Below are 19,489 nucleotides of genomic sequence, written 5' to 3'. Positions count from 1 at the left end.
TACTGTCCAAGATACAGGCATTAGTAAAGACTTCTTAGAAAAGTCACCAAGGGGACGGCGCAATAGCCTAGTGGTTAAAGTCCTCGTCTTGAACGTGCCGAGGATCCCATATGGGTGCCAGTTCTAATCCTAGCAGCCCCGCTTTCCATCCAGCTCCCTGCTTGTGGCCTGGGAAAGCAGTCAAGGATGGCCCAAAGCCTTGGGACTCTGTACCCGTGTGGGAGAGCTGGAAGAAGCTCCTGGCTCCTGGGTTTGGATTGGCTCAGTTTCAACCAGTATGGCCACTTGGGGAGTGAACCATCGGGCGGAAAATCATCCTTTCTGTCTCTCCTCCTCTCTGTATATCTGCCTTTCCAATTAAAAAAAATTAATTTTAAAAAAAAGGAAAGTCACCAAAAGCACAGGCAGTCAGCCAAAATGTTGCACTGCATCAAACAAAGAAAGGGAAATCAACAAAGTAAAGAAGCAACTGAAAGAATAGGAGAAAAATCTTTGCACACTTCACAACTGATAGAGGACTAATAGCCAGGATTTACAAAGAGCTTCATAAACTCAGCGACAGCAAAACGAACAATCCTGTGAAGAAATAGGTGAAGGAATTAATACACATTTTTCAGAAGAATAAATTCAAATTACTAACAGACACATGATAAATTACTTAGGCACTGTAGCTATTATGGATTTAAGAATAAAAACCATTATATTAGGAACCATATTCAGACAGCAGAAAAGACTGTCATGAAATGAAGATAGGCAAGGTTGAAACATGTTTGTTGAATTGATTCCACAACCAATTCTGTCTTTGCAACTGGACCGCTCCTTACCTCATCTCTTGACTCTTCTCTGCGTGACTCTCCTCCACCTGTCCTCTTACTGTATCAGTGGAGAGCCAGTGGACTGTCCTGTTTTCTTTTCCTTAAAAGCTCTTTAGCTCCTGCCCTCTTAGGGTGTGGTCTCTTCTAGACTGATTAAGTGATCAGAAGAAGTGCCCTACTTGGTGCATAGCCCTTGGGACTCTCCTGCTCCACCCAGAGACACTGTCCGGTGTCTTGTCTGGCCTGACCCGTCTGGTGGCGCTGGATTCAGACTCCCTTAAAGCGAATAGTGATGATAAGCAATGAACAGGAAATTCTCTGGATTGACTTCTAATGAGGAAATGTTCACTCGTGGTTTTAATTGTACATTACTCATGGGTTTTTGCCAAATATGATTGGGTTTCTAGAACAGAAAACAGCCTTGGTATGAACATGGTGAGAGGGAAACTGATTTAGAACAGGATCTTTACAATTACACAATTTATGAAGATATTCAAGCAATTCTTATTTGGCAAACTTGAGTAACTTGAATTATTAAAGCATGCATATCAAGATATGGTAAATTAGGAATCTTGTATTTTAGATTGTCAGTTAATTTGAAAGTATAGATCTGATACAATTCAAAATCTAGAAAAAATCAGCAGATTCGTTATTGAGAGAATTATCTTTCAGATTTCGCCATAGTCTGTATCTCTAAGTGCTCTCTGACTGCTCTTGGTTTGAATTACTTTTCTCATCTTACAGAAATATTTGTGTAAAAGCCAGCAGAGCTGAAGGGCATCTTTTTCTATTTGAAAACTTCTGTAGGTAGCAGACAATGGGATTTTGAATTAAAACATTAAAAGCTTTTCAGTTTTCTTTTGGAGGAAAATTACTTTTTCAAAAATGAGGCCCATGAGAGAATGGGACACACTTAAACTTTCAAAAATGCTTTACACTGCTTCTTTCCGTTTGAAGAACTTTTTATCTCCTTTAACATTGCTCAAATAATAACCTCATTTTTACTTCATTGGTGAAATCCATTATGAGTATTGGCTGTTAGCAATTACTTGGGTAGAAAGCATATATTTTAATTGTGAAAATGTCTTACTATTAGAATGAGTTCTATTTATATATGTAATCATGCTGGAGAAAGTATTCTGTATTTAAATATTCTCTATTCAATGGATAAATGACTGAAAATGTGGGCAGCACATCTGAAATGAAATTTTTTAATCTTGTAAGCCGACTGCATGAATGTCAGCCAACTCCTTCCTCCTGGGCTGCCACTAGCTGCTTGACTTCGCTAGTTTATTTTTTTTCCCTCTAGAAAATCCTCATTACATGGTGTTTGCTGCTAAATGTTAGCAATATGAGAAAAATTCATAACATGCAAAAAAGGAAGAATGCCACATAGATATATTTGTGTCCTTATGTTTAGTATGATAACAAATACACTCGAAAACAGTGCTTGTAAAAAGCATTTGTTACGACTGACTTCTTTGTCCTATTGCTCTTTTATCGGCTATGCTGGCTCATATAATTTTTAAAATTTGTTGAGAGGTGAGGGCACGCACACACACACAAGGTTAGTGCAGGAAGTGCTTCCATTGGCTGGTTCACTCCCCAGATATTTGCAATAGCTGCTGCTTTGCCAGAGCCGGGAATTGGGATCCTGGAATTCATTTCACATCTTCCACTTGTCAGGAAGCCTAGTACCTGAATCACCACCGCTTCCTGTCAGTGTCTGCTTTGGCTGGAAGCTGGCTAATGAGCTGGAACCAAGAACAGAATCCAGTCATTCCAGTATGGGAGGCAAGTAGTTTCACTGCTAGGTCAAATACTTTCCCTGAATCATATACGTGTAAATAAGTTTTTAGTGCTAATTTTAAGATTATAAAAGTCTCAACATAAATAGAAGCACCTTTACTTTTTTATGATAATGGAGAAAGTGTTCTACCTGCTTTAGTGAAAATAGGTAACAGAAGTAAAATTTTAGAATGTGTTTAAATACTTCAAATAGAGGCTGTCTGAGTTCGTTTTCTGCTGCTACAACAGAATGCTTTAACAAAGAAAAATGAAAGATTTGTTTGGCTCATATTTCTTTAGCCTGGGAAGCCAAAAGCATTGCGCCAGGCTTGAGTGAGGCCTTCACGTTGTGTCACAAGGTGGGGGAAGGGCCTGAGAGCAGGCATGAAACAGAACATTCTGCACCAACTTATCCCTTTAATCGGGAACTCATTTCCAGAGAATTAACCTCTCTGGAGCTGATGGCATCATTCTGTTTTAGACATCCTGCCTTTGAAGGTTCACCTCACCTCTGTATTACCATTTACAATAGCTATTAAATTTCAGTGAAAATACCATACCAGAGCCCATTGTTTTAATCAGCACAAAATGACAGAATCCCAAGAATATCTGATTTTTTGACTTTGAAAATCAAAATAAAATGAAAACATATAAAAAATAGAAACCTGTTGTTCAGAATAAGATAAGCAAAAGATTAATTACTTAATAATCTGAGAATAGTTGAACTGGGAAACATCATTTTCTCTGTATTTGCTTTATGAAAACAGTGGCTGTTTTAATTGACTTACTGACAAAAACACACACACTTGATTTCTCTTTTTATTTACGTTAAAGACGTTGCAAATCTATAGCAGCCACTTTTTTTTTACATTCTGAGGATTTGGAGACAAAGACAGATTTGTGGCTGGTATATTAGTTCAATGAAGAAAGATATGTGATTGTGATAGTTATTCCGCATAACTGTGGAATAAATGGGTCATTAAGAGAAAACAGCAGTGACAGGTGAAGTGGTTCAGTAAGTTATGTCTTTATTCTCAGTTATGATATCTTTGCCTGTGAATTCATCAAATGTTTACTTTTTAAAAACCGTTAGCAATGAATTCAGTAAAAACATTAAATATAAGGGCATTATACAAATCATTTTTCTTTCTTTTTTTTTTAAAGATTTATTTATTTATTTTATTACAAAGTCAGATATATAGAGAGGAGACACAGAGAGGAAGATCTTCCGTCCGATGATTCACTCCCCAAGTGAGCCACAACGGCCGGTGCGCGCTGATCTGATGCCGGGAACCAGGAACCTCTTCCGGGTCTCCCACGCGGGTACAGGGTCCCAAAGCTTTGGGCTGTCCTCGACTGCTTTCCCAGGCTACAAGCAGGGAGCTGGATGGGAAATGGAGCTGCCGGGACTAGAACTGGCGCCCATATGGGATCCCGGGGTGTTCAAGGTGAGAACTTTACTGCTAGGCCACGCCGCCGGGCCCAATCACTTTTATTTCTATCTGCCAGCAATAAGTACAAATAAAATTTGAAAAGTATGTCATTTATAGTAAGATTTAAAAGTATTATCTATTGAAGAAAAATAATTCCTACAAAAATACAGAGAACTTCTATTACCGAAAGAAGCTTAAAAAGATCTAAATATATTGAGATAATATATTGGCATGTAAATATATTGAGAACATTTTAAATGTATGAATTTAAAGACTCAATTTTTATAAAGAATGGCAGTTCTCAAATTAATCTACAGAATCCACAGAATTCTAAATAGCAACATACTAACTGTATTTGCAGGGGAGGAATGAGGGAACTTGACAAACTGATTCCAAAATGCACAGGAAATGCAAGAGGCTAAAAATAACTATGAAAATAATGTAACTGGAAAAGTTATAGCAGCAGCTGTTGAGATACTATTGTTGTAATTAGTGCAGTGTGATAAAGGCACAAGATAGCCAATGGAACAGAAGAGACCAAAATAGATTCACACATATATGGCCAATCTGACTGATGTCAGTGGAGGCCCAGAGAGAATGATTATTTCAGTAAATGATGCTGCAGCACTTGAATATTCATGGATAAATGAGACAAATTTTATTTTTCATTTTGTCCTAGTCACGAAATCAATTCTAAAGGACTGCAGACACATATGTGGAAAGTGAAACAATAAAAGTTTCAGAATGAATTGTAGGAACATTTTTAGGAATACGTAAGGGTTTTCTAAACAGGAAATAAAAAGACATAACTATTGAATTAGTTTAAAAAACAGATTTATTAATATTAAAAACTGATTTATTCAAAGAGGCTATATGAAGTCAACTCCAGAATTGGAAAAAGTATTTGGTACTTACATATCAATTTAAAAATTCATAACCAGAATAAAGGACTTCCCAAGTCAGGATAGACTCCAAAGAGAAAACAGGCAAGAGACTTAAAATGCATGTTCATAAAAATTCATTTCACAATATACAATCATCACCAAGAAAAGGCGCTGAGTTTCTTTAGTCATCCAGGGAATTGCAACGTGATACTACTATACAGTCATCCCGAAGCAGAACGCAAGTGTGCCAAGAATATGGATCAGTGAAACCCAAGTAGAGTGCTAACAGTTTTGAAACTGGGAATATCTGTTAAGCCTGAATATGCTGCTTCCAAAGTAGGAATCTTATATAAGTTCTTAGCTAGTCAGCGAAAGAATATGAGCTAGATTATTAATAGCAAGATTACATGTAATTTAATGCCGCCAAAACTAGGAACTAGGCAAGTTCATCATCAGCAAAATTCATAGTGTGTTGAATTCACACAATGAGATACTACATTAAGAATGAAGGGTTAAAAACTCTAACAACATTGCTTTTTTATGACATTTATTTGAAAGGCTCACACACACACCCCATTCCCTGATTCACTGCTCTCAGGCCCACAATGCCAGGGCTTGATCTGGCTGATGCTGGTGCCAGGGACTTCATCCAGATGTCCCATGGAGATGGCAGGTGTCCAAGTATTTGGGCCATCTTTTGTTCCCTTCCCAGGAACATCAGCAGGAGGATGGCTTGGAAACAGAGCAGCTTGGACTCAAATCAGCAATCTGATATAAGATGCTGGCATTGCAAGCAGGAGCATAACTTGCTGTTCCACGACACCACAACTTTTTGTTGTTGTTGTTAAAGATTTATTTTATTTTTATTGGAAAGTCAGATATACAAAGAGGAGGAGAGACAGAGAGGAAGGTCTTCCATCCGTTGATTTACTCCCAAGCAACCACAACAGCTGGAGCTAAGCCAATCTGAAGGCAGAAGTCAGGAGCCTCTTCCAGGTGTCCCATGTGGGTTCAGGGGCCCAAGGCTTTGGGCCATCCTCGACTGCTTTCCCAGGCCACAAGCAGGGAGCTGCATGGGAAGTGGAGCTGCTGGGATTAGAACCGGTGCCTATATGGAATCCTGGTGTGCACAAGGTGAGCAGTTTAGCTGCTAGGCCAGCATGCTGGGCCCAACTCCACAACTTTTAAATCTAATGTTGAATGAAAGGAACCAGACACAAAGATCACTAACAGTTTGTATGATTTTGTTTACATCAGAAACGAAACCCAGCAACAGCATTGGGTCTCAGTTTTCCATGATTGAAACAGTAATTTCTAAAGTACTATTTTTTTGTTCTGGGCACTATTTACTTCAAGATGTTTTATTTGATAAAACTTATCCATGTTCAGTTTTTCGTAATGTTTTCCCAAAAGGAATTGATTGTGTGAAAGTTTTAAGTGTGAATCAAAAACATTGGTTAATATTCCGCAGTAATGATCACATCCATCAAAACAGCATTAGTAACCCATTTCATTTATTAATAAAGAAATATGACAGGGTCAGAGTTGTGTATCTGCAGTTTAAACCACTGCCTACAGCACTAGCATCCCATAAGAAGTGCTGTCTAAGGCCCAGCTGCTCTACTTCTCATTCAGCTCCCTGTCAATGTCCCTGAGAAGGCAGCGGATGACTGAAGTGCTTGGGAGATTGGAAATGGAGTTCCCTGATCCTTGACTTCCACCTGGCCCAACACTGGCTGTTATGGCTGTTGGGGAATGAATCTGAACCAGCAGGTGAAAGAATCTGTGTAACTTTGCCTTTCAAATAAATAAAGAGGTCTTAAAAATACCAAAATCAGATGGTTCGATAGGTGTCAGATGGTATAATGATATATAAAGGGCAATGTCCTGAGTAGAGAAGAATAGCTTAGTTTATTTTAAGCCTGTTGTTTTGTTTGGTTTATGTAAATGACTTATGGAGTTAATGTATTTATATTTCTTGAAATATTTCTACCTTTCATGCTTTTGTTCTTCATGCTAATCTTTCCCCACAGTAGCAGAGATGTAAGACATATTGTTTCTTATATCACTTAACGAATATCACTCACAAATGATCTAAATATATAATCAATTAATGTGTTAGTTGAGAGTTGTTGAAGAAACTAGTTTTTACTGAGTCTTTAGCTAGGCATAGAAATCATTCTTTACCTGCATTTCTGCCATTTTTATCTGTCTACTAGTTTGCTTGTTTATTTCTAGCTGTGTGTGTATAACCTATACCCATCTGAAAAATGTTGTATATTCTTATGGCTTATCTACATATGTATGCACAAAGCAAGAATATTTTGAATTGCATATTTGTATACAATTATATTATTATGTTGTATGACTTACATATGTCAGATTACGGAGCATATGACCGCATAATAATACCTCACTGGGGGAAGGGCAATAGCTTGTTATGAATATATTTGATGGAGACTTCCAGATGTTCACATAGTGTTCACTTAATCTATGCTCTTGTAATAGATCCTTGATTTTATTGAGGGAAGCGTAAGACCATTTTAGACCTTGGATCTTGTCCTGCAGAACTGGCCTTGAACACTGTTCTGTTGATTAAGACACCAACAGGATACTTAGTGTGTTGATGTCCTTTGCCCTTCCTGAAATGGTCAGTGCTGCAGAGAAGACATTTTGCTACCATCTGGGGGATGTTGAATTTGCAGTGACCTTAACACTGACATTTTTGAAATACCAATAGAGTAACCTCCTTTTGAACAAGGAACAATGCTGTTCAAGCTCTGGGAACTTTGATTTTCTCCAGTATGAAGCAGTGTGCTGCATGATCCACCCTCTCCAAGAAGACCCCACACTCTTCTGGCCTTTCTCCTTGAACCCTGGACAGTCACAGGAATGCATCCCATCACTCTCTGGCTCCTGTTGACCATGGAGTTTTATTCTTAGGTTCTCTTGAAGCCATGATAGAGCAGTTTGCATTTTTTTTTCTTTTTAAAATCTACCCAACGTTGCCTGGAATTTGGAATGATGAGTGGTGAGGCAGAATCTGGCATCTATGGCAACTGAGAACCTGTGTTTTGATACAGACTTTAGCAGGCTTATTTTTTGAAGTTTTGTTCAATTTTAGGTGGAGAATGGAGTGGGGTCTAGCATTTTCGGTCAGTATAATCTAAAACAGCAATACTTCATTTTTATTTTTGAGGTTTTCTTCATGGTTTAGATATAGAATGCACTTAGTGTAATTTAGTTGCTTTATGTTTTGATTTCAGAAGATGATTTTCAAATATATAAAGTTCTTTTTATCTGAAATACTTGTTTATTTTAAATATTTGCATTAATATTTTAAAATATTAACATTTTCCTCCTGTTACAGTTTTGCTTATTCTTTGCCTCATCTTTAAAAATGGTTAGTTGTACAATAATTTTTTAAAACTTCTGTCTCACATTTTTAAAATTTTTATTTATTTTTAAGTCTTTTCAGCCTTTTTAAATTGTGTTTGGTTGGCGCTGGGGTCTCTCTCCCCCTCCCCCGAGTTTCCTCTCCCTCTCTCCGTTCTCCCATCCAGTCGCACAATGGGTGTCCATCATTGCTGCCGCTGGAGTGTCTCCCAACCATGTAGGAGACTGTCAGTCATTTTGTTTTAAGTTCATTCTTGTGTACCAGGGCCCTAATGAAGGTACAATGAGGACTAGATCTTCGTTATGTATGGGCAGTAGCAGTAACTGTGATAAAAAGGTACATTGACAATCTCAGGTAATTATAAACAATCAGACTCTTTATCCAGTCTCTTGGTTCTCCTGTGTATAGAATCATGTCATCTGCAAACACAGATAACTTGACTTCCTCCTTTCCAATTTGAATTTCTTTGATTTCTTTTTCTTGTCTGATAGTATTTGCAAGTACTTCCAGTACTATGTTAAATAGCAGTGATGATAGCAGACGAGGCTTTGTCTGGTTCTAGAACTTAGCAGGAAAGCTTCTAATCTTTCCTCATTCAGTATGATGCTGGCATTGGGTTTTTCATGTATTGCTTTGATTATGGCACAGCAACTTTATTACTTTTTTCAAATTGACAGTAATTGTGTATCTTGGGAGATATAATCTTTTATCTATTTAATATATTTGCATACATGTGCACACAATTTAAGACATTTAGGCTTATGTTCTTAACCAATTTTGAAATGCATATTATACTCAACCTGTAGTATAGTAGATCACCTGATTCTAGCGTTCTTACCTGATTCAAACTTTGGACCCTTAAATATTATCCTCCACTAGTCTCTACTATTCTTCTCTCAACTTTTATGAGTTTGACTATTTTTTTAACATATCTATGTGATATTATGTTTTTCTCTATTCCTATGCCTGCCTAGTTTTACTAAAATGATGTTCTTCAGGTTCGTCCATTTTATCACAAATGATAGGGTTATTTGCTTGACATTTTCAACAGCTGTAAGGATTCTCTTCTCTGCACATTCTCCTCAATACTTGCTGGTTTTTGTGTTTTGGTAATAGCTATTCCAGTAGGTATAAGGTGCTACCTGATTGTGGTTTTTTATTTATTTTTGTATATGTATTTATTTTTGCAATTTATTTTATTTTATATTTGTATTTATTTTGTAATGACTATTTTATATTTCCTCAATGATTATTAATTGATCATTTTTTTCATCACCTTTTGTCCATTTAAATTTCATCTTTTGAAAAATGTCTGCTCAGATCCTTTGTTCATTTATTAACCTTTAGGTTATTTGTTTGGATGCCCTGTGATTTTGGTTTTGTTATTGTAATTTTTTTCCATACGTATTTTTAAATTTTTTTTATTTGTCATGATACAGTTTCCTTGTGATTTTGAATATTAACCCCTTTGCAGATACTCGTGTCACAAACATTTTCCATCACTCTATAGGTTGTCTCTTCATCATCTTGATTGCTTCCTTTTATGTGCGGAAACTTTTTAGTTTGTGTAATTCATTTGTTGTTTTTGTTTTCATTGTCTGCACTTTTATTGCTCTATCCAAGAAATCTCTGCCAAAACCAACATCATGAAGCTTTTTCTGTTTCTTCTAGCAGTTCTGTTTTATTTTGCTTTATTATTTTGAGAGGGAGAAAAATACACACACACAGAGTGAAAGAAAGATATGTGTGTGTGTGGGAGAGAGATGATGAGAGAGAGGACGAAATGAAATGTCTTCCATCTGCTTGTTCACTCACCCAATGCTGTAATGAAGTCAGGAGTCAAAGGTTTTTTCTGGGTTTTCAAGTGGGTAGCAGTGGCCCGGACACTTTGGCCATCTTCCAGTGCTTTCCCAGGCCATAGCATGGAGCTTGGTCACACAGAGAGCAGCTGGAACATGAATTGGTGCCCATGTGGGAAGTGGCGTCACAGGTGCCACCTTTCCACTGAACTGCAATGCTGTTCCATGTATATTTTCTGAATTTTTGTTTTTTTAATCCATATTTTCTTATGGTTCTCTGAACTTCCTGGGGAAAGTACATTCAGTATTTTGTCAGTCCTTCAAAGATCTCTAATTTTTTAAGGTTCATTATTGGAGCTTTATTAGTTTCTCTTAATGGTGTCATATTTTTCTAGCTCTTATTCCTGTTGTAGCCTTTGTGTCTTGTCCATTTGAGAAGTGGCTGCCTGTTCGTACCTTTGTAGGTGTTTTTTGGGGGGAGAATAGACTTTGATTATATTGTCTAGCATGGGATTCTGGATGAGCAGCTGGTAGACCCTCCCTTGCGTTCAGTGGTTAGATTGGGCAGCTATCTGTGTTCTGAGGTTAACTGGGCTGTTGGATGTGGTCCAAAGCACAGTAAAGCCCCTTGCTGGGCTTCACTCTCAGCCACAGCTTCTGCTGAACTCTGTGATTGCATCTGATAGTTTAGGTCTGCATGCTGGCCTGAGAGGCTGGGTTTGTTCTCTGGGGTGGCGACTGAGCCACTCTGGATGAGAAGGGCCGAAGATCATGCTCCAGGTTATGTGCAGTTGTGGATTTATCTCTCAGACTAGGCTCTAAACCTGTGCAGGGTTATGGCTGTGCTACCCTGGATGAATTTGCTGATTGGCTGATGTTTGGGGGAAGGGAAACTTGACTTCGTGCCTAGGGACACCTTCAGAGTCACAAGCCTGGATGGGGTTGCCACGTGCTCTCCAGGTCTGGTGGAGCCACATGCTCTGCTGTTCTCAGGCACAGCTTCCAGCTTGGGCAAGCCTTGTGTGAAGGTTTTAGGCTGAGTGGCAAGGTTGTCTCAGCACTCAAGTCTTACAGAACCTGTCAGAATGATGCTACTGGCTGGTGTCTTCAGTTGAGCATCTCCAGTGGCTAAAATGCAGAAATTGTTTTGAATTTCACCCCCTTTTTTTGTAGCTGGTCCTAAGTGATGTAACACTGCTTGTATCTGCCAATGTTTCCTGTGAGGAGACAGTCATGTGGGTCTCTAACAAAATACCCCCATAGGAGTCAGTGTTGAGGTGTAGCGGCAAATTCTTCATCTGTATTATTGGCATCACATGTGGGTTCACGTCCAGCTGCTCCACTTCCGACCAGTTCCCTGCTAGTGCACCTGGAACAGCAGTGAGGGTCACTCAAATGTTTGGCCCCCTGCGGCCCTTGTGGGAGACCCAGATGCAGCCCTGGGCTCTTGGCTTCAGCTGGCTTAGCCCTGGCCACTGCAGCCAGGGTTGGGAATCAGCAGAAAACAAACAAACAAACAAACAAACAAAAAAACCCTCTCCATTGCTTTCTTTCTCTATAACTCTGATGTTCAAATAAATATTTTTTAAAAAATGATCCCAGAGTGCTGGAGAAGCTGGTTATGTGCTTTTGGCTCTTTTCATGCCTCTACACAAAGTAGGGTCCAGGGAAAGTCTTCTCTGTGTGGGTTTATGCTGGTTTGGGGAAAGTGTGATATGCTCCAGGTAAAGCTGTTCCTATTACCCTTCTAACACGGCTGTGGTTGGTTCTGTGATCAGGGGGCCCCACTGCTAAGTTCTGCTCTAGCTGTGCGAGGAAAAGCGGAGCCAGGGAACTCATTCTGTCACCTCGCCGATGTCATTCCTTCCCATCCTTTAGAGTTCAGTGTGTACTTATGCTGCATATGGTATCAATTGTGAGTAATAAATATACAAAAGAAAGCATTACAAGCCATTATTCTTTGTATTTGGCAGCTAATGAGCCAGATGAATAAACAAAGTTCGCACATTTGAAGCATTTCTATGCTGTAGAGAAAAACAGTGTGTTACTAAAACCAAGCTGTTGGTGATACAGAGCATAGAAAACGTTCATTTGATTTAAGAACACCTCAGAGCAGAGGAAGACTTGAATCCAGCTACAAGATTGGAAAAGGAAAAGAATGTACGGACCTGCCAGGTATTCACAGCACAGGTCCAGAGACAGGAACGGCTGTGCTTGCTTATGAAATGCCAAGGACATTGGATTGCTGTAAAAAAAAAAAAAAACACTGAAGAATAGAGAGCCTGGAAGCCTTAGAATCCAAATAACATAGGCTTACTGTATTTGTTCACTTATTAGAAAAGTAGAATTACAGGCAGAGAGATCTTCCATCCCCAAATGGCCACTTGGCTGGGGCTGGGCCAGACTGAAGTCAGAAACCTTGAACTCCATCCAGTCTCCCAAGTGAGTTACAGGGTCCCAAGTACTTACACCATGCTCCCCTGCTTTCCCAGGCCCACAATGGAACACCAGCTTGGAAGTGGGGCATCCAAGATTCAGACTGGCTCCTATGCTGGTTCCATTGTGCCACAGTACTATCCCCCTTACATTTATTCTTGACTACCCCAATGGCAAGCTAAGATCATTAATCTTAGACCTCAGGCTGGGTTGTTTGGCATATCAATAACCTTCCACCTGGGACACTGCAGCTTGTATTAGACTCTGAGCTCTGCTTCCAGGGCCAGCTTTCTGGTCATGTGCACACTATGAAGCAGCAGGTGATGGCTCAGAGTGTTCCGTTCTTGCCACATCTGGAAGCCCCTGATTTTTCTCCTGACGCTTGGCTGCTGCAGCCTGACCTGTCCTGGTTGGTGTGGGCATTTGGATTGTGACAGAGCAGATGGGAATCTGTCTCCATCACCTCTGTCCCTAACTCTGTCTCTCTGCCTTTCAAGGCAATAAAAAAATCTTGCAGCCCCAAGAATTGATTTTGGAAGCTGATGACTTCATGTTTTCAGCATCATGATTCTTGGTCATTATAAAGAAATGCTTACATGCTAAATATCATTTCATGGGCCCACACAATAGTGTAATGGTTAAGGTCCTTGCCTTGAACGCGACGGGATCCCATATGGGCACTGGTTCTAATCCTGGCAGCTCCACTTCCCATCCAGTTCCCTGCTTGTGACCTGGGAGAGCAGTCGAGGATAGCCCAAAGCCTTGGGACCCTGCACCTGCATGGGAGACTCGGAAAGAACTTCCTGGCTCCTGGCTTCGGATCGGCGCAGCACCGGCCGTTGCCGCCAATTGGGGAATGAATCATTGGATGGAAGATCTTCCTCTCTCTCCTCCTCTCTGTACATCTGCCTTTCCAATAAAGTAGATAAACCTTTTCAAAAAATCATTCCACAATGTAAATTTTTCACTCCTCTGTGTAATAACTGTCAGCTGAAATGTATTGTTAGCAGTAGCAGGTAGTAACATGCATGTTATTTCGATTCAGTGCAATGCATTCACTCTTGCTGTCTTTCTTTCTTGACTCTTAAAGTTTAATTGTATCCGAATAAATGCATTTGAATGATTTTTTTCCTCCAAATTTAAAAGTGAAAGAAATGTGAAGATTTTTTCCATGGTTCATTTCCTTTAATATGAATGTTTTTTGAGTAATCTTGCTGCTTACCAAAAGGTAGTCTGAAAGAAGGCAGCCTGTGCAAGAAGTAACTCAACATAGTGATAAAACAGAATGATAACAGATATAGAGGAGCCAGAGACTATCACATCAACTGATAATTGCATCAGAAAAAAAAATATTTTCCTAAGTTTTAACCAAATTTGTAACTTCAGAAAGACAATGATAGACCATACTCTGAATTAAAAATGCCTTTTTCATGTTATTTAAATGAGTTTTTTCCTTCTGTTTGTAAGAACATCTTTTTCCTGTTACATATAAAAGAGCCTCTGATACAAATACAAAGTGACGCAAGGTGGATGCAATACTGTGCCATTTATTTTTGGGTACTGTAAAGTGTTTGGCACTGAAAATTGAAAGATGTACATTCATCAAATTTTACAAATATTATTGATGTAAAGAACAGATTTTTTTATAGTTCACGTGCAGTTCTAAGAATATAATGATAATTCTCTCTTTACTCCTTTCTTGTTTAATTTTTGTGATAACATGTTTTTAAGTTATTTTGTAGTCACAAGCTTAATGCTACAACAAATAAGGAGTCCAACAATAGAAAAACCACTGTTCAGGATGAATACTGAAATGAAATATAGACAATTACTGAATCCCAAGATGTCAATGTCACTCATATGTGTTACACTTTATTGTACTGTTGTTACTAGCTGCCGCAGTCAGAACGTGTAATATTTGTCTTTCTGAGTCATGCTTATTTTCACTTAGCATAAGGGTTTCCAGTTGCCTCTATTTTGTTACAAAAAAATCAGATGGAGTACTGATCAGCCAGATATTTAGCCAAGTTGGGCACACTGAGTTTTCTTGTCTTCATCTGATTAGTGGTATTTGATTTGCTGTGTTTAACAGGCACTGCACTAAATGATTCAGAAAGTTGAGAGCTTAGGACTACATTATAGAGGGGTAGAGAACCTAACAGGAAGTCAGTCATGCAGTGAAACTGAAGGTGGTATGTACTGTGTAACAGCAAAACAGGGAAAGGGATGCTGGGTGGGTGTGGTGTGGAGGATGCAGTTTAATAGATAAAGTGAACCAGCAGATTGAAGATCTTTCTCTCTGCCTCTCCTTCTCTCTGTAAATCTGACTTTCCAATAAAAATAATAAACGCATCTTTAGAAAAATTTAAAGGCCCCAAATTATATTTCTACCACTTTAAATTATTAAAATATGTCAAAATGAAATAAGATTTGTTTCGTTACTTTAGCACTTGTAAGTCCATCATGATGTTTGGTGAATGTTTAATACCTGGTTTTTAAGGAATATATAAAATTAAAAAATGTACAGCATATGATTTTTTGTTCAAAAAGCTAAGTGTTTGTTTTTTACATTTTGCAGATGGAAAAAGTGGAAGCGGATCTAACAAGGTCAAAGTCTCTTCGTGAGAAGCAGTCCAAGGAGTTTGTGTGGCAGCTGGACGATGTCAGACAACGGTATGAACAGCAGGTTGGTCTTTTCTTTGGATTATAGCAGTTTTTAATTTTTAATTGTTATAAAAAGTGAACCATCATTTTTTTATCACAAGGCATCTGCATACTGTAAATATGACTAAGAGTTTTTATTAGTGATATATTTGAAATTTGGCAAATATTTGTTTCACTAAGTTCCTAAAAGCAGAATTTTGGGTGCCAGTTAATGTGCCAGCTACTGTTAGACCAGCACTAGTGGTAACTGATGGAGAAATTAGATTTCTTCTCTTACAGAACCAACATTTTGATGGAGAATCAGCGTATCATCAGAGAAGGAAATGATTTTGAAGAGGGATTTATGAACGAGAAAACAGGCTGCCTTTATAGACTTTGCTAGGTGGAGGACAGGAAGTGAATTGCCTTGGGGTAAATGGTCAGGGGAGAGGCCTAAAGACAAGGTAGAAGCAAATGTAACATTCTGTGGATGAATACGGCTCCAGTGTGAGAGAACAGCAAGTGCAGGGGCTTGAGAAGAGAGCAAGCTGGGGATGTTTAAGGAGCAAAGTGAAGCTGGGGAGTAGCTCCTGTGTGAGGAGAGAGGTTCCAGCTGCAGAGAGAGGGTAGGCCAAACTCAGAGCCAGATGACAGGAAACCAGGTTTTGTTTTCAGCACCCAACCTCCGATTAACAAAAAAAAAAAGTTTTTTGTTTTCTTCTTTTAAAAGTATTTTCCATCTCAATCCCTGAATAAAAAGCTATTTTGATTGTCATCATCACAAAGATTAAAGCACTTTTGATTAGGTTTTTTATAACGAAACAATTGTATGTCAAAATGATAATCCAGCTTTAAAATTCTTAGTTGGCATTACTTCATGATATACTAAGTATTAAGGTTGCCACAATGGAAATAACATTTCAATGGAATAAGAATAGTGTGAAAACTAGTAGAAAAACTAGTGCTTTTGGGCAAATTTACAGGAATATACACTTATATTTAAAAGAAGACAAGTCAGTGATTTAAATATCTCACCTAGAAAAGCAAGAAGAAAAGATGGGCAAGTCAAGCCAAAAATTAGCAAGAATCAGCAGAATAGAAAATCTGAAACCAATAGTAGGAGGTATCATTATTCTCATTTAACAGTTGAAGAAATCGAAGCACAGAATATGAGTACCTTGTCAAGTCGCACTCTTTAGTGACACTGCCATGGTTCAGTGGATGCATGTTGAGTTACTGTGCTTTTTTTATCTACTCGAGAAGAAATTGGTGAAATTTTCCAGAATATGGAACAAAGGGCAGAGAGGCAGAATAGGTGAGAGGCTCCGTGAATCATTCAAGATGAACATCGCCATGTTGTCTGGAGTGTGGAGAGGAAACAGAAATCAAAGGAAGGAAGGTTATTAAGAAAGTATCACAAGAAATGTTTGTGGAGCCGAAGAAAAGATTCAATGAACTATGTCTCTGGAATTTTAAAGAACTAAGGGCAAAGGAAAAGTCCTCAACATGGAACCTGCATCTTGACTGTTTCCTTGTGATATTGGTGCTTGTTTGGCTAGCTATAAAGTTCTGCATCAGTGTTTGAATGCGTTTTCACAAAGTACATATGACTTTGTACAAAGATGCAAACTTTAGGTTTGTCTTGCAACCATGATTAATCTGGCACTCCAAGGCCACATTTTTCTCATGGCTGCAGTCAACAGGAGCTGCGAATTAGTCGGGGAGGAATTATAGTCTTAGCAATATAAAGGTCTTCATTAAACAATGTGTATACAATCATACTACGCAAATGCTATTTGTTACAATTCAACTTTCAAAATTAGACAAGGGTTATAGACTGGAACATAAATTTAATTAGCCTCATTGTAGCAATGAAGTTAGAGGTTACAGAGGTTTCTCAAATGTAAGAAAGCAACAGAAATGCAAGGAGATGGGGAATGATAAAAGCAGTGAGGAATTAATGCTATGAAGTAATCTGCCCATGTAATTAAGCAATGCATGGAAGATTTAGTTTAACTCTTTCAAAATATGAGATCAACCTGCAGAAGAAACTGAGAAGAATGAATGAGAAAAGACATGAATGTAAATTCCCATTTGTCATGGGAAAAAAAACTGGAAGCAACATGGTAACTTAGAAAAGAGCTAACCAGCAATGGGATGTACAGATGAGGAAGAGTAACATGCCGGTTGAGGTGCCCACATCTCACATCAGTGCCTGCATCCAACTCCCAGCTGTTAGCTCCCGATTCCAGCTTCCTGCTAATGTAGAACCCATGGCAGCAGCAAGTAGTGTCTCGGGTGATTGGGTCCTGAGCATCCACATGGAGGACTTGAATTGAATTCCTGGCCTCCCAATTTTTGCCTGGTTCAGTGCTATGTGAAACAAACAAATGGAAACACACACACACACATTCCCTTTTTCTCTCTTTGCCTCAGTAGTGCCTGAAATACCTCAATACATTGATAAATTAGATAATTTGAAATTCTGTATGCATATCCTGTTGATTTAAGAACTTAATTTGCATAGTGTTTAAAAATTTAATTTCTTACAATTTGTTCTGTAAAACTGTTTACACTTGTGCACAAAGATACATGCTTACGTGTGCGTGTGTGTATATATATATACATATATATATATATATATATATGAAAGATTTATTTATTTTTATTGTAAAGGCAGATTTATAGAGAGAAGGTGTTACAGAGAAAAATCTTCCATCCACTGGCCTACTCCCCAAGTGGCCACAATTGCCAGAGATAACCCAGTCTGAAGCCAGGAGCCAGGAACTTCTTCTGGATCTCCCACGTGGATGCAGAGTCCCAAGAATTTGGGCCATCCTCCACTGCTTTCGCAGGTCACAAGCAGGGAGTTGGATGGGAAGTGGAGCAGCCGTGATATGAACTAGCATCCTTATGGGGTATTAGCATGTGCAAGGCGAGGATTTAGCCACTGAGCCATTGCACTGGGCCCATGTTTACATATATCAATGAAGGATTTTTGGTAGTAGTTTTAAAAGTCATAAGTAAAAATGTCGGTTGCATGAAGTGTGCTAAATCCATATTATGGAATATTATATCATGTTAGAAACATCTAATGTACATCTAATTTACATCTACAAGTGCTAACATACATAGATACCTGAGATAGATTATTAACGGGAATAAGCACACATTAGAACACTTTGTATATTATGATGTCAATATTTATGTAATTAAAATACATATAATTATGCTACATATAATTAGATACATAAAGTTAAAAATCTGGAAGACTACACATATATCTGGAAAAGGCATAGAGTTATGAGTTAGGGGTATGATTAACTGAGATTTTTCATCTTTTAAACCATTCTTTTTTTACATTGTATTATTATTATAATCATTTTATTATACAGTTCCATATTCCCTTATCCCCTCCCCAAAACCCTCCCCGTATCTAATTCCTCTATATCATTTCTAACATATAGTTCTTCATACACAGTCATATGTCCATCATTGTGGGCATGGACAATGGCAGAGAGTCCATCATCCTATTATCAAGATATAGTGAACAGTTTCATTGTAAGTCCATCTTCTTCTGGAAGCAGAAATGCATACTACACTGCATCCTCACATCTGGATGTTAGTCTCCATTTCACAGCTACTGTACATCCCCTTAAATGAAAAGTCATAATACAAAATCAACAATAGAAAGAAAAATAGAAATGTACAATGACATGAAATTAAATGACATGCTACTAGATATGACAGTCTCCATTACACAGCTACTATACATCCCCTTAAATTAAGAGCCCCAAAACAAAGTCAACATCAGGGAGAAAAAAATAAATTAACAACACCAAGATGTTAAATAATATGCTATTAAATGACTAACGTGAAGCTGAAGAAATGAAAATCAAGAACCTTCTTGCAGAAAATGATGCCACTGCATGTTCTATGAGTCATTGGATGATTTAATCAGAAGAAAGTGTTTTGAAGAGATGAAACCAACAGAAAACAACAAAACCCATGCGATATAATTTCCACTGATTTGTTGGTGAAGTGTGTCTCTTCTAGACAATAAATAGATGGGTTTTGTTTTTTAATCCAGTCTACTAATCTTTGACGTTTGACTGAGCTTAAGCCATTTACATTCAGAGTTTAATATGTATGGGTGGTATTTTGGTCCTGTCATTTTAGGACTGGGTTGTTCATTGGTTTAGTCTTCTGTTGTCATTTTACTGGGATGTTCTTCACATTTGCCTTTGGTTTTGTTGGGTGTTACTCCTTTTCTCTGTCAAGAGAACATCTTGAA

The 19,489-nt window shown here is 38.3% G+C and overlaps 1 protein-coding gene across 4 annotated transcripts in view; it reads left to right on the top strand.

Annotated features, from left to right (window-relative positions):
* Positions 1-19,489, top strand: part of CEP112 (centrosomal protein 112) — a 378,610-nt gene that overhangs the window by 133,411 nt on the left and 225,710 nt on the right. For all 4 annotated transcript variants that reach the window (XM_058675350.1, XM_058675351.1, XM_058675352.1 and 1 more), the window contains exon 19: positions 15,131-15,238. In XM_058675350.1, the coding sequence (XP_058531333.1) occupies positions 15,131-15,238 (108 nt within the window). The remainder of the gene's footprint in view (positions 1-15,130; positions 15,239-19,489) is intronic.

Source organism: Ochotona princeps, chromosome 17 (genome assembly GCF_030435755.1).
Source record: "Ochotona princeps isolate mOchPri1 chromosome 17, mOchPri1.hap1, whole genome shotgun sequence".
Classification (NCBI taxonomy): domain Eukaryota; kingdom Metazoa; phylum Chordata; class Mammalia; order Lagomorpha; family Ochotonidae; genus Ochotona; species Ochotona princeps.
This window is presented reverse-complemented; position numbering and strand designations above follow the sequence as displayed.